The sequence below is a fragment of the Phasianus colchicus genome, chromosome 11 (assembly GCF_987193195.1).
Source record: "Phasianus colchicus chromosome 11, bPhaCol1.hap1.1, whole genome shotgun sequence".
In the NCBI taxonomy this organism is placed as follows: domain Eukaryota; kingdom Metazoa; phylum Chordata; class Aves; order Galliformes; family Phasianidae; genus Phasianus; species Phasianus colchicus.
In genome coordinates, this window is record NC_143446.1 from 20284607 (window position 1) to 20300564 (window position 15958).

The following is a 15958-nucleotide window of genomic DNA, read 5'->3' on the forward strand; positions in this document are numbered from 1 at the left end:
CTGCTCTTTTTGTACTTCAGAAATCTATTCTCCTTCACATCCTGTAGCCCTTTTCTTTCTTGTGATTTTGGAGAGTTTTTATTAGCTTTATGTCTTAACAAACTGCCTCAGAGAATTTTATTTGGCTGCCTTACTCTGGTGTTACATTTTGATGTTCCAGAGTTCCAGCTCCTCTCTGGTTTTCTCACTGAATTGAGACACGTACTTAGAAAGTCTCACTGCTTCCTCTACCTTTTACCAATGCTCTCCTACACCTACCCGCAGAACCATGGGGCAGAGATAACAGCCTGTGCCCAGACACCAACTACTGCAGCTCTGGGCACAACTTTACTTCTCTGCCTGCTAAAGCCAGCTGCTGTGCTGGACCAGGACCACAAACCCATAGCGCTCTCCAACTGGTCTCAAGCTCGCCTTTTTACTAGGACTTTTTACAGAGTTCTATAGTGCTAAGCCAGAAACATTGCTAAGCACAGTCTCAAAAAAATCAGATGCCCAATAAGTAGATTCATTCTCCATCTTCAAAAAAGCCTCCAGTTTGTGTAGAAGTCCACAATATACTTTTTTTTTTTTTTTAATTAAAACCTAAGGACAGATCCCCACTGCACAGAGCTCCCAGCACAGCACCATTACCTTCTTGAAGAGCCTGATGACATCCTCGCTGATCTGCGACAGCCGCACGATGACATTGTTTGTGAAGATGTCGTTCAAGGTGGCATGATCCCTGCTCTCTCGACGGGTCTGCGTCAGCACGAGGTACCAGCAGTTCACTGGGGAGAGGAGGTGCTGATCCTTCCTAGGGGAATTAACAAAAAACAAGCAGGAGGGTGAAAGTCGGGAAGGCATGCAGTCTTCCAGTGAATGCTGTCAGCCCTTTAACAGCACCTTCCTGCTCAGCACAGACCAGCTGGATTTTGGCACGGCCCAGAGCACAGCCTTCAGTGCTGACATTCTGCATGCCCGCACCCACTGCTCAGTACTCATGGTATTGGGAGGGCAAAGGGGTTTGTGACAACAGTCACAGCGTAAAGAGCTACTGGAGTGAACTGCAGGAACCCTCATTTCATCGTGTTTATTCACATCTGTTCAGATTAGAAATTATCAGTCTCAAACGGTGCCACACTGCTGTGTGACATCCCGCCGTGCCACCGGAATCCCCGGGCAGCACGTGGTTTCCCCAAGTTCCATCTCTCAGACACAAAGGCTGCAAAGAATCCCAGTTTTCATTAATACCCACTGTTTGTCCCCAGAGTGTGGGGACACGCTTCTCTTCTTGTCTCTTCCCTTTCCCATGTATTATACTTAGTATAAATGGCAAATAAAGTGAACTGAAATTTTCAAATATGACACATCTGAAACTGAGCATTTCCCACTGTCTAACTGAGACACATGGAGAGCCTCCAGACAAGGAGCTAACAAACCCCACTGCCAGCACTCCGCCTGCACTGCCTGCCCTGGTCACAGTGTTCCTGCAGAGCAGCACGGCACTGCAGAGCTGACCCTACCAATGCCACCAGTGCATCACTAACTGCCAAGCCCAGGTGCCTGAGCACTGCAGAGAAGAGAAACTACTGTCACCAGCAGGCACGTCACAGCACAAGCACCTCTCCTACATGTAACAGAGCTGTGCCCCAGCACCTTGGCAGCACCCTGCACAGCCTGCTTGCCTCCCACCCTGGCCCTGCCCAGCTGCCCACCCCGCACACAGCCCAGCGGGCACCACACGGCTGAGAGGCAGCACAAAACAGCAACTCCCTGTGAGCAGAGTTCTGTGCGAGTCAACTACAAACCCCTGCTCACCAGAGAGACCAAATAAACAGATTAAATGGGATTCATAATATGGAATAAATAGGATTTAGTAATGTAACAGCAGAAATTGCTGTTCTTGCAGTTGAAACAGGAAAAAATAATCACAGGAGGTTATAAAGACATTGTGAAGAGTCAGAGATTAGTGAGGCTAAGTGCATCCAACAGGCAAAAACCTCCATTTCCTAGAAAAACAGCTGCGTTCATTGGCCTATGGATTGAATGACACCTGGTTCATCTTCAGCAAAGGGCATGTGCTCCCCACTGAATTCAGGGACACGGCCATCAAAGATGAGTGCTCTGGGAGACCAAGGCGAGGAATGTCAGCTCTGTGAGGGGGTGGCTGTGTGGTGCCAGCACGCAGGGCCACTGCACAGCAGCACTGCTCCCAGGACCCCCAGCTCCATCCCCTGCAGGCACACAGGACAACACTCCCTCAAGTTCCTTTTTTTTTTTGCTTCCCCCCCCCCCCCCCAATTTGTCTTGTTCCATCCATATTTGAGAGTGTGCTTATTCTCAAGAGAGGCTGCTTTGGAAACTTGCACATATTCACACATTCAAGGATTCTTCAGTTTTCACCATGAGTTTGAGTTTCACACTATTCCAGATTCAGTTCATGCTTCCTATTGCAAAACTTTGTTTTAAAATATTTACACAGAAAACATACATATTTCATTTTTAAAGAAGCATAATAAATTACATTTCCACAAGCTGCTCCCAAGCCAGAAAGCAGCTCTATCTGCAGAGTGGTGCATTCTGACATCGAGAGATCGAAAGGTGCTGGCATTGTGTGCACCACCAAACCCACAGCTGGCCTGGGCCTCCCAGAGAACAATGCCAGGGCTGTACACCCGCCTCAGCCAGACCTCATGCTTTTGTTTTACTGCTCAAAGAAGCATGTAGCAAGTCCCATCACAGCAGAAAAGGTCTGCGATGCTGCCGGCTCTTTGTGAACTCCGCACAGTGGTGACACAAGGGCCACGCCAACGCTATTCAGTTTAATGCACTTTTGGACTATGCAGCTATGAAAACCCACCCAAGCCCAGTGCTCAGCTCCCCCCGCCCTGCGATGCCCACTCACTTGAACTGGTGCTCACGGGAGCCGCGGATCTTGGAGGAGAAGCGCTCGGCCAGCTTCTCCAGGCTGCGGGAGTACTCCAGCTCGATCTCGGCCTTCCTGCGGAAGAACTCCTGCAGGTCCTGCAGCAGCTGCAGGCGCGACTCCGACTGCTGCTCCAGGCATTTGAACTGCTCCACCAGCTGTGTGCGGATCTCTGGGGGCACACGAGGGAGAAGAAACGGTAAGTTACAGCCACACACGGGAGGGCCATCCAGCCACCTTGGAGCAAGTCTCCCTCAGTTCAAAGCAAACAGAATGAGAGCTGGAGAATCCCATTCACCAGTCTCACGTTAAAAACTTGTTTTTTGTCAAAATAATCATCTACATAAGCACACAGAACCCGACCTGCAGAGCCGTCCAGTTGCTGCTCTGAAGGTCAGTGATGCTCTCACTTTATCCACACCTGCCTGCAGAAGTTTGCCATGAGCGGTCCCAGTGCAGCACCAGCCTGAAGGGCTCAGAGCCCCACGGCCACAGCACTGCACTGTCCTGCCCAATCCAATCCTTATTCCATGCTGGCAATTTCTTGATCAGTAACCATGCAAGGCACCAACAGAAATCAGAGATGAGTCAGACAGTTCTGAGCTCCTTCACTGAGCAAGGATCCCACATAGAGGAGATTCCAGCTGCCGCTGTAGGCACTGCTGTTTATCAGCATCTCCTCCTGATAACAAACACAGGCCTGTCAGAGCCTGCCAGGTGAGCTTTGAGCTGGGAACAAGGACACCTGCGTCAACCTCATCACAGCTTAATTGAACAGCAGCACTAATGGGACCAGAGGATGCAGGCTGCATGAAGGTCACCTAAAAATACAAAGCACCTTGGAAACAGTGAATGTGCTGAAAAGGCTCTGCAGAGGCCACGCAGGCGGGCAGGGCAGCTCTGCTCCCTCAGGAGCTGGTGCTGAGGGACACCAGGACAGCCACACACAGCCGCAGCAGATGGGGCAGGACAGGACAGGGGCAATGCCAGCTGGTGTGCAGTGCTGCTCCAGGATCCACCAGGCAGTGCTGCTGCCACCCACCAGCACTACTGGGCAAGGAGCAGCTGCCTGGAGTTAAGCCTCCTAAAGAGCCCCAGTATGTTCCCACAGGACGCAGCAGCACCAGTTCCTAACAAACCGCTGTTAAAGCCTTCACACTCCGTGTTGATGAGAGCTTCCTTCCCACACAAGGTCAGTGGAAGTTTCATTACATCCCGTATGGATTTCACATTCCCTCTCCCGCTGCTGCCAACGCAGGACTTGCTTCACAGCTCTCTGCTCTGCTGAGCCCATTTGATAGAGGTGTTTTGTTTTTTTTTAAACACAGTTCTGATCCCTAGCTCTCTCTTCATAGAGAATTACAGCCTGAGGTGCTTTCTAGAACAGCTCTTAACAGACATGGCAACGCACAGAGATTCAAAGAATACCAATAAAGCTTCTCCAATCTTTTCAATTCCCTCTCTGCTACTTTTCCCCAGGTCTGAGCTCTCCGGCCCTTTCCTCCTGGCGCAGCCACCTGCCCACGGCCCGAGCACAGCGCAGGCACTGAGCAGAGCAGCGGCACAGGGCCAGTACCTGCAGCCACCACACGGAGCCCAGCAGGACACCGGCCTGCAGGAGTTGTTGCTCCATTTTACGTGGAAAAGGTGCCCAGCAGAAAACAAAATTAAGGGTTGCATTGAAATTAATGCAGGAGAAAGCAAAGCACAGCAGAAACTCGTACAGCTGGTCGCATTTCCACACGAGCTGGTCTGACTCAGAATACACAAAACCACAGTGCCAATTAACCCCCAGATGAGCTGTTCTGCAACCAGTGCACAACAGAGTTCCCCAAGTTCCCTCAAACACTGCTGGGCAACCAGCTTTCACCATTTGCTGCTTTTCTTTCCAGTTTTCTTTGGTCCTCTTTATATGAAAGTAGTTTCCAATAGGAGCACTCCTGCTATTCACAATGCAGGATGAGAGACAGAAAATTATTTCCTCGGCTCTGCTGAAATGCAGCGGCAGGGATATTGGAGAAAACAAAATTCCTTGGCAAACAAAGGCCCTGCAGCAGCACATGGGATGACCAGCAGGACCCCGCTGAGACACAGAGCTGCTGTACCCAGCGCTGCTGGCGTGGTTTGGGGACCGCTCCCCTGCGCTGGGGCAGCAGGCCGTGCTCAGGGTGCCGGCCGCGGGCCTTCAGATCCCACAGCACAGCCAGCCCTGCAGGCAGAGACCCACCGGCTGCCTCCAAAGGGCGCAGCAAGGCGCTCCTCTGGCTGTCTGCAGACTTAGAGCAGCGGTGGCTGATGCAGACACGTCGGCCAGCTCAGGGTGAACCTCAGTTTTTCCTATCTTGGACTGCTCGGCTCACCCCTTCCCCAGCGAGGACAATACTGGCAGGACACACAGCTGGAGCACGACTACATGCCTTCAAATAGCAAACCTCTGACTGCTTGGATGATGCAGTACTTCACAAAGAACAAAATTCCTTGGGACTAACTGTGGCCAATTTGAGCCCTCGTTTCACCAGCAACATGCTTGTGTGGAGAGGTCAGGATGAACCCGGCACGCTCGGTTCCAGCTCAGCATTAACGTGTTGCTGCTCAACCAGCTCCACCCACACTTCGCTGAGCTTCATTTTCCATATGGTTTCATCTCTCTAAAATCTAACAGTGAAACCTTAGATGATTGTCACCAGTACAATACAGCCTTTACCAGAGGTTCCTGTTCTTATTATTTCCTTATTTTTTGTGTCCTCATGTAGTTGAAATATTCTCTTGGGCACGAGAAACTCCGAGTTTCAGACATTCACAGACATCACGTTGAAATCCCAGCCCCAGCTGAGATGGTGGCAAAGCTCCCACTGAGCTCAGCACAGCAACCTTCATCTCTCAGCAGTGCACAGCAACACAGCAGCATTCTCCAGAGGCAGTTACACAAGCCTGCCCCTCTCCCAGTAACCCCTGGCTCCAGTGCTCCCTACCTCAAAGCAACAAGGGCTGGGCTCCCCAGCAGGACACACACCACAGCAGCGCTGGTTGGACCCGATGACCTTACAGGACTTCTCCAACCTAAATGACTCCACAATCCTATAAAAGTACAGCACTGGTCACTTCTGCTTTAGAAGCTTTTGTCCCTTTTGGAGGTGAGGAAACACGACAAGATAGCAATCCAGCGAGGCCTGCAGCACTGGCAAAGGGCAGAACAAGGGATATTGCTGCTGCAGAGTTCAGGACAGGGAATAACGTGGCCAGCTGAGTTCCCTGCTCCAAGGCAGCAGGACAGCTCTGCAGCTTTGCCACATCTTCTCCATTGCCTTACACAACTAGGAGACAACCAGGGTTTCAAACAAGCCAAGAAATACCTAAAAAAATGGCCAGCACTATATGTATGTCCAAGGCTTCACTCTTCAAGAGCTGCAACACTCACAGCCCTGTTGAACCCACGAACAAAGGTGAAGCAAACTCAGCACTTGGGAAGAGGCTGCATTTCCTGCCCAGGAGAACAACGCTGCACTGACCCCAAAGGGGCAGCCCTGCAGTGGTTCCTGGGCAAACACTTCACCCTGCTGAGCTGTGACAAGTGGAAAAGCAAGCCTGGCAAGAAAAGCCATTGTTTTCCTCACAACAGTGATTAGCCTCAATAGTTTACTGCAAATATCAGATGGCAAGCTGGCTCAAAAGAGAGCACCCACCCACACCACAGCAACATGTGCAGAGGAGAGCCAGGCTGGTTATCCCTGCCCTGCTGGGAGGGCTTGCTTTCCTAGGACAGCACTAGGGGTAAATGGGGTTTATTACCAACTCCAGCCTTGCCTCAAGACCAAAACTTCCCATGGATAAACACTGACAATAAATGTAATGCTGTGTTGCAATTCCATTAAACTTAAGAACAGAATTTCAGATCCTGAGCATACCAGATGGGAAGCAGAAGCTGCAGAGGAGCTGCCCAGCACCCAGACCAGGCACACCCAAAGCACTCCAGGCTGCTCTGCAATACTAAGAATGGTCACTATGCTTCTATCACGGCCAAAGCCAGCATTTTTCACACGCTGCATGTTGACTGAAAATCAGCAGAGGGAAGTTATTTCAACAAATACAATTTTAAAAGCTGGACTCCAGAGTCAAAATGCATTTCTCTAAGTATGAAAAACAAATTCAAGCATTGGCGGGGGGGGAAGGAACAGACGAATCCAAAAGCAGAACTGGTCCTCAAATGAATGGACTGCACATTTTTCCATCAGCAGCTCTCCTGAAGTGGGTTTGAGTGGCAGCCCCCAATGAGTTCCATGCAGTGTTTTCTAAAGGACTTGGCAGGAAGTTCAGCATTATTAGAGAATAGAGAAGAAAAAGCAGAATTCAGTCATTTTGTACCCACCCCTTCTCCCAATAACTGAAGAAGTATCCTTGCTCCATTGAGATCACTGGGGACATTTCCATCAATGGAGGATGGACAGGAGGGCTGGCTGGGAGGAGCTGCACCGCAGAATGCTGCTCAGCACTGCAACCCGCACAGCGATGCGAGCTCACCTCTGCCACAGAGTCACCGTCCTCCATTTCGGTCTCTACCGCACCTTGGGCAAAACTGTGAGCAGACCAGAAAAGCCAACCATGTGACACCTTCCTCCTTGTGTGGTCAGCAATTCGCTCTGGAGAACAATTTTCCTTCTTTCTTTATATTACTTACGATGTTGGCCAGAAATGATTGGGAATTTTGCAAGAAAATTCTAGCACAGAAAGTCCATCTCCAAACCAGACGCAATGCAGTGAGGGGGTTGTGGATGTGGTCCGTGAGCACCGCCGTGATGCAGGCAGTCCCACAGATCCAGCACAGCACGAGGCGATGTGTGACCATAAGCAGCAGAAATCCAGTCCAACTGACTCCAGAATATGGGCCACCATGAGAAATGCATCACACTTTGAGCATTCCAGAGCAGTAACCAACTACCCGACTGCCAGCAACAACAAGGCCATCAGTGAGATATTCCAATTGCACCCAGTCAACATCCCTGTTTGACTTTCATATATCTTCTCTTTATTTAAGTGACCCCTGGGGCCACTCAATTTCACCATTCTTCCTTCAGTCCTTCTCCTTCCTAGGAGACAGCAGCGCACACACAGTGAAAGGAATTGTTCTGTGTTAACAACCAGTATTCTCTGCACAACAAACCACAGCTGCACAGCACGTATCTGCACACCGACAGCCCAAGCACCATCCTGAATGCCTGTGAATCCCCCGGTCTGGATGGCATCGTTCTGTCTGGCTGCCAGCAGCATAGAGGATGTAAATCTCAATTACACCCTGGTACATCTTGTTGTCTGGGCTACACTGCCCTGCACTGATTGCAGCAATATTCCAGGAGCTACATCTTACAGGATTGAAGACAGAGAGAACAAAGAAACACTTGCCATTGCAGAGTTACTTTTTTTGTTTGTCTTGTTTGCAGACAAACCCCAAGCAGCCCAGTGATGCCAGCCCTGGGGAGGCAGCCACTTACAGACACGTCTGGATACCCTCTGCCATCCTTCCCTGCCTACATATACACCCAACACACCACAGCAAGAAATCCCATCCAAGCAAGTCAGCCCTGCCTGCTCCCCAAGCAGGTTTTACTTCAGCTGCAGCCAAACCTTCCAGGAAAAAAAAGTTCCAAATTTTTTAAGTGTGTCAATGTAGCAAAAACAACATCACATTGGCAGAACACAAATCTGTATGAGCAAACTGAAATAAACACAAAAAAAAGAAGATGAGGAAAATACTTTCCAGACTAGGTTAGGCCAACCGTTTAGTAAGCAGAGCCAGAAGGAGAAGACACAGAGCTGCAGGAATGCTTCAGACACCGGTTTAGGAAAACATTTCTCTGACCACCTCAGCAGAACCAGCAGTGCAGATGGACAGAGAAGCAGGCAGGCTGCAGAGCTGGAGAGCCACACTGCAAAGAACCATCCCCAATCTCTGTGCTGGAGCAGATGCTTCCAGCCACAGCTCCTGTGCTGCTGTGCCAGTCTGATGAACTGAGAAGAGGAAAAAAAGATAACCTCAAGAGACTTCAGCTTCCAGAGGGCATGAGTCACTCAGCTTGCTGGGCAGGGGAAGGCCAGGGCTGCAGAGGCAGGAGCAGAGGGTGGGACACAGCTGCCAGCTGCTCCACTCCATGCTGCCTGTGTTCTGGTTTAACAATGCAAGGAAGAAGTAAGAAATCCACAAGAAACTGGTTAAAGCATTAAAAAGAAAGAACCAAGCAGCCCGGTTGCTGGGTTTACTCAAGATGCGATAAGGACCGACGGCAGCTCACAGGGCAGACACTGTGCCCATCCCACACTCACACCGCGGGGCTGCGCAGCACCGGGCGCTGCCACAGCTTCTGCCAGGCTGCACAGCACAGCCAGTCCTGGGCACCGTCCCTGCCAGGATCAGATGGAGCCCCTGGCACACGCTGAATGTCCCCAGATGATGTCACTGAGAACTCTGTGTCTTGGGGCTATTAAAATGCAAAAGAGAAGTTACTTACACTTTGAGAAAGAAAGGGAGCTGTGCAAGAATGTGAATCACGCCCCAAGTCATTGAAATGGAATAAAGGAGCAGATCATTAAAGGGTTCATTCCAGCACCTCAGGTTCCTTAACCCAGACAGGGAAACTTCCACAGCCAGGAGCCTGGCAGCCCCCAGCTGGGGCAGGATAACCACGAGAGCAGAGCACCAGCAGCTCAGGTCAGCGGCAGCTGCTGGGCACCTGCAGGCACAGCACGGGTCTCTTCAGGGCCACCGAGCCTCTTCATTCATACATGAACAGCATACAGCTGTGCCTCAGAAATTCTCATCCAGCACCTCACAGCAACCTGCAGACCACAGCAGTACAACCTCGCACAGCCTCTGGGAAGCACCAGGCCTGCACAGCTAAGGACACACCGCAGGCACAGCTCCTGTGAAACACTGACTCAACAGGCTGGAAACGCTGGCTCAGCACGTATGAAACGCTGACTCGGCAGGTTTGAAACTCAAGACACGGGTGTGTGTCCCAGGAAAAGGTCCAACCAAACCCCTGGAAGTGTCACTGCTGAGAACAGACATGTGGAAGAGCAGCCAGAGGCAGCATGGGGTGGCCTCTTAAGGGAAGCTGTGCCCTCAAACCACACTGTCCTGAGCACTGCCTGAGCTTCACTTGAAGCACAGAACCATTAAGGCTGGAAAAGACCTCCAGAATCCCCATGCCCAGCCCCAACCATCCCACCATGCCCACTGCCCACATCCCACAGAGCCACATCTCTACAGTTCTGAATACCTTCAGGGATGGTGACCCCCCCCCCTCCCTGGGCAGCCCATGCCAATGCTCGAAGCACGCCCTAACACCTAGAAACACTCCTCTTCCCCATCCCTCCTCACTGTCCCCACCAACCCTTGCAGCAAGGCACACCTCAGCACGCTCTGCCTGCTGCCCAGCTCAGCAGCTGCCCCCAGCCCTCCCACAGCACACAGCCAAGCACGGCCCTCTGCTGCCAGCTTCCTGCTCTGGTGCCTGCCAAGTGTCAGCCCGAGGCACACACCTCACTCCTCCTTTCCAGGAAAAACATAACATGGGAATAGTAAAAGAAAACTACGCTATGACCAATAGAAGAACATCACCCTCATACCCAGCCAGCTTGGAAACTGCAGGAAGGAAGCACACAGATAAGGAGGGATTTCATCTTTCAGTGCCTTTATGCAAGAGGAGACAACCAGTACAGCTTTCTGCTAACAGCTGCAAATTCAGCTTCAGACTTAAAAAAAAAAGGGGGGGGAAGAAGCTGCTTACCTTCAAAAGGCCTCAGGTATGCAGGGATCACCAGCAAAATATCTTTGCCTCCACCACCAGCTCTTAAATGAGGTCTGGCAAGGGGTGGATCCTGGCTCCATCCCTTCCAGTCACTCCGGTACATTGCATGCACCTGAGCTCCCTGGGCTGGCCCTGCCTTCCACCAGGTGCTCCATCTCTGCTTCAGGCCATGACTTGCTTCTCCACTACAGGTGCAGTTAAAGATGACTGATAGTTTTTCTTGATCCAAGCCAGCAGAACTTTTAAATAAAGGAAAAGATCCCCTTTTGGAGTTAAGTGGTCAGCACAGACAGCAGCTCTGCACTCTGTAGCAGTTTAATGAACTAGGAAAAATTTTGCTCACAAGTTGGGTGCCCATCCTATATGTTGGTCTAGTTTTCACTGAACTCAGGTTAAAAAAGCCCTGTGATATTGGGCACAGCTGTGCTGCAGAAGGACGGTGTGGGTGCAGGAAGGCAAAGAAAACACAATGGAGAAGCCAACAGGTGCAGAGAAGTGGTCTCTGAAGGACTCCCAGGCAGGGCCCCAACCAAACGCTTCACAATTTCATGATGAATTCATCACCAACTACAGACCTTGAGCAGGTTTCAGGCTGCAGACAGCCCAAGTGGAGGCTAATAATATGCAGCTTATTGGGATCATTGTATTGTGCAGCTGCCACCCACAACGCAGGGTGATAATCACCCTCACTGCTTCATTTTTGCATGAGTCATCGCATCCTCTGCTATGAAGTGATCACAGTACTTCCTCCTCCAAGGAAAATCAGCCAGGCATACTGTCTCCTCACCCTCTTCCCCAGCACCCCAGGCTTTATTTATTAGTGGGCACAGGACCAGATGGTGATAGACAAACAATACGAAGGAAAACATACACATCCTGTCGCAGTACGAGAGCTCTTCCTCCTCTCAGACCCTCAGGCGCTGGGGAGGAGGGACCAGCTGAGGACAGATGTGCAGCAGGGCGGAATGGTGCTGGCCCACATCCTGCCGTGTCCCAACACCGGCAGGGGGCTGCACTCTGCCCACCAGCTCACGGGGCTGCGCTGGGCACACGGCTGTTCCTGTCCCAGCGGTGAGGTGGTACAGGTGCACATTACATTCTCCCCTCATCATCACGATGTTTCTTCTGTACTAACTCATCTCCTTACACTACAGGTCTGGGATCTCCCATATTAGTTCTTTATCACAGCTTTATTTCAAATGCTGGCCAGCAACGATGCATGCACGGAAATGCTGCGCTGCCTTTGGCTCACGCGTCCACAGGCTGCATGGCATGCGCTGACAGGAGCTCACATGGAGCCCAGCCCCCTACATGCGGCAATGCTGCGGCTGCTTTTTATAAATTCCTCCTGAACCAGATTGCTAATTGCTTCTGATTTCTGCTCTTCTAAAATAAGCTCAGGCTGCAATCTGCATAGCTGCTGCCAAAGGAGTAACGAGCCACCACCCACCCGGAGCCTGAGCTTTGGCCACACGCAGGAGGCCCCTAGCCCACCAGCGCCTGCCCACCACATGACGCACCGGCTCTGCGAGGCCGCAGGCTTTATCTAGGGCAAGCAGCACTGAAAATGAAGGCTGAGAGGAAGTGCCAGAACCCACATCACCGCATGCTGGAAGCAGGCTGCGGAAAGCACGGGGAAGTGAGACGGTGGCACAGCCCTGCAGCGTGCAGCTCAACACCCAGCAACCTCCGGCCTCTGCCACTCATTCACCAACTGCAGCTGTCTGTGGCGAGGGGCAGAGCAGTGATTGTGTGCACAAACCTGTAAGCAAGCACTGCATACAGCGTGTCCTAGGGCATCACCACCAGATCATCTTCAATAGCAAAAGCACATCAAAACACTACTTTCCCTTCATCTTCCTCAACTGTCAGCTGGGACTGGGACAACTCTAATGCATTCACCACTTAGCACCAAGGCGCACTGCTCCCAGAGCCCTGCCCAACAGCCCTGCTTTCACACACAAGAATACAGACCCCATACAGACCTCCTGCATTACGACCACAATGTTTTTCACTCCTTAAACCCTGAGATGCTCTCATGGAGCAGAGATCTGCTACCGCAGCAAGACTAGGAAACACACACGAAGCCTGAAAGCCCTTTATGTTCACATTATCTGCCACACACAAACAGCATGCACAGTCACAGCTACACACCATGCCTTCAGCTCGAGCAACTAACTGTGTCAGCCACAGCTCAGCATCTTCTGCACAGCAAACACAGGGCATGAGTGCACGTGGGCAGACACACACCCGTCCCGTGGGATGGGCAGCGCCGGCCCCACTCACACCAAACCCACCATGGGCACAGGGCAGGGCAGTGCCCCCCAGCCCCAAGTGCTGCTTCCAGCTCCCTTGTGGGACAGTAAAAGCACAGCATGAAAGGAAGCAGATGCTTCCACCACAAAGAAAAGCCTTACACTGAAGCAATGGGAACAAAAAGCAAGCATCTCCTCTAGACAAGTTCTTAGAGACTCAAAGATCCATCACACCAGGAGAAGTGTGCTGTCTGGCACACATGGGCTCTTGCACCAGTGCTCTCCCCAGTACAGCTCTCCCAGGAAGAACAATTAACATTAAAACCACCGCTGCTGCAATTCTGGCAAGCACAAAGAGGTCTGAAGCCATTAGGACCCTGCACATTATTACTCTTTTTAGGACCAGGCAAAGCTCTCCCAACCAAGCACAGTGTTGGTGTGCAGACACCTCCCAGCCCGTGCAGCAGGAATCCCAGGCTGCCCCTGCACAGCCTGAAGCCCGGCAGCTGCAGAATGCAGCGCAGCAGCACCGTGCTGAGCATCTGCTGACTGCTCTCCTTCTTTCTCCTCTGCTCCTCTTAGTGCAGACACAAACTCCAAGCCTTGAGGATTAGTCAAAATATTACATTTATCTGATGTTCATAATCCTTCCTTACTTTGCCCTGTGCTTTGTTTAGAAGATCACTTTCAAGGATATCCCAAGTCCTCTGCCCTATTTTTTAAGGCTTCTGCTCACCTTCCACACATCCATTTCCCGTCCCTGCTGCCCTGGCACCCTGCAGGCAGCATTCTGGGGAGCGCAGCCATGCTGGAACACAGCTGCACGGGAGCCCTGCAGCAAGGATGCCCACCCTTCAAAGATGGCAGTCCCCGGTGCTCTGAACAGTGCAGCGTGGGGCTGGCAGCAGAGGAGCCGCCAGTGCCCTGCTTGCTGTGTCCAAGCAGTGGGATGGCCGCAGCCCTCCTGTGGCCCTTGGCTCCCCTCCAGAGCTCTCCCCGATTCCCTGACACCCAGCTCTCCTGCTGCAAGCACCTGCTGGCCTGGCACTTGGGTCATGCTGAGCATACCATACAACATTCCCTGGAATTCAGTGCAGGCTTCTCTGACATCTGTCCCACCTACCTCATCTACCTGTCAGAAATAAAAGATACCAAATTCCATTTTATTTATTCAGATCAGACTTGCAGAAGGAAACAGTGCTGTCGGCATCCCTGCCACCCTGCTCCTTGCTGTCGGCCGTCTGCTCAGCCGGTGAGCTGCTGACCGCATCCTGCATCTCCCAAACACAGCGACGTAGCCAGACTGTCTGATTTAAAGCTCAATTAAACTGAGAACGTAGTTACCACTGTGAACTCTCCCTCCACAGCACTGGAAATAGAAAGGAGGCCCTTCTAACACACAGGCAGCAGGCCTTCCTCTGACCAGTGCTGGTAGGGAAATGACCCTTTCTCCACCTGACCCACAAGACAGGAAAAAGCTGCTGCTCCTCCAGACTGGCCAGACTCAGAGCAACGAGACATGTAATGAATTTGGAAAGAGTTTGTTCATGGTTGCTGTATGAATGAGACCCCCCTTGGTGGCAATCTGGCAAAATGCTTTTCTTTTCAAGTTAAAAAAGAAATTAAAGTACAAAGCTGTTATACAAGCACCTTGTGGTTATCCAAACACCCAACAAAGTGACCGCAACTACAGCAAGTCATGCTTAGCAAGACAACAATTTAAGACAGGTAGTTTGCTTTGTTCCAAGCAGCCCGAAGTGCAGCTATTCTAAACACAACCCCCTGAGCCCACACGGTGATGTGCAATCTGTTACTGTTGGCCACATTCCAAACGCTGCCCAGGACAGCCGCCTCGCTGGGGAGCAGCGCAGCGCTGGGCACTGCAGGTGTGCCCGTGTCTGGGGGTCCAGGGGAGACCATAGCAGATATCAAAGAGAAAATCTCTATTCCGAACCACCCAGGGCACTGAAAGGACATGTGGACTTGGACCCCAAGCTAAAGAGAAGTGCTCAGAATCTGCTTGTTTCTTTGCATCTGCATACAAATGCTTGCCAATTCATTTACAAATCAAATTTAAACTTGTCAGATTTCTGCTAGAAAACTGTATTTTCCTCATACCCCTATGCTCTATGCAGATTTTTTTTTTTTTTAAATGTAAAACATTGTACCTAGATGAAAACATGCTCCAAGTGTTCCTCACACCAATCCCTAATTTTCTGATTACATCCTACCATCAGGGCTTGGAACAAACAGAAGACTGAACACAAATCACAGTAATTGCGGGATCACAATGGCAGGCTGTGCTGGAACCATCGGTGCAACCCCAGCACCACGGCCATTCCTGGCACCCCCTGGCACCATTCTCACCCTGGCAGCACAAGGATGAAGCAGTGAGCCAATGCACTGCTGGGACACGCTCACCTGGCAGCCAGCACTGGATGTGGGTGTGCTGCCTCCATCCACACTGCGTCGCTCACCCTGCTCTCCGACCTAGATGTAACCCTGACATTCCTTGCCCTTCTCTAGCATTTACTCTTCCAGCACCTGTGCCTTCCAAGGCACTCTTTGCCTTGGAGCTAGATGTGATCTGATGAACTAACCAGAACTGCATCTGCCTACTATATCTCAAAGCAGAGCAAAAAGATCTGGCCTAAACGTTAAATACGTTCTACAAGTTTTCTGTGGCATTGGGTTTTGCACCTTCACTGCCCAGCTCAAAGCCAGGAAAGCCCAGCAGGGATCTAAAGGCAGTACCCTTTAACAGCACAGCAGAGATGGGGCGTCACATGCCCAGATCTCCACGCTCTGTCAAACCCCTCGTGCTGCTGGCACCCTTACACAACACACACTGACCATGGCAACAAAGAGGAGACCTCAGTGAGCATTCCTGAGGCCCACGGAAGGCAAGAACTTGTTGAAGCCTCAAGCTTCAGACACTCCTTGATAACAAAAACAATGGAGAATTTAAGGCTATTTGCTCAGTGACAGGCAGGCAA

At 51.3% G+C, this 15958-nt stretch overlaps 1 protein-coding gene across 2 annotated transcripts in view; it reads right to left on the reverse strand.

Moving 5' to 3' along the window:
• Positions 1-15958, reverse strand: part of SRGAP3 (SLIT-ROBO Rho GTPase activating protein 3) — a 70141-nt gene that overhangs the window by 41359 nt on the left and 12824 nt on the right. For both annotated transcript variants that reach the window (XM_090148499.1, XM_031605362.2), the window contains exons 2-3: positions 2885-3077; positions 631-793 (exon numbers count right to left, since the gene is read on the reverse strand). In XM_090148499.1, the coding sequence (XP_090004625.1) occupies positions 631-793; positions 2885-3077 (356 nt within the window). The remainder of the gene's footprint in view (positions 1-630; positions 794-2884; positions 3078-15958) is intronic.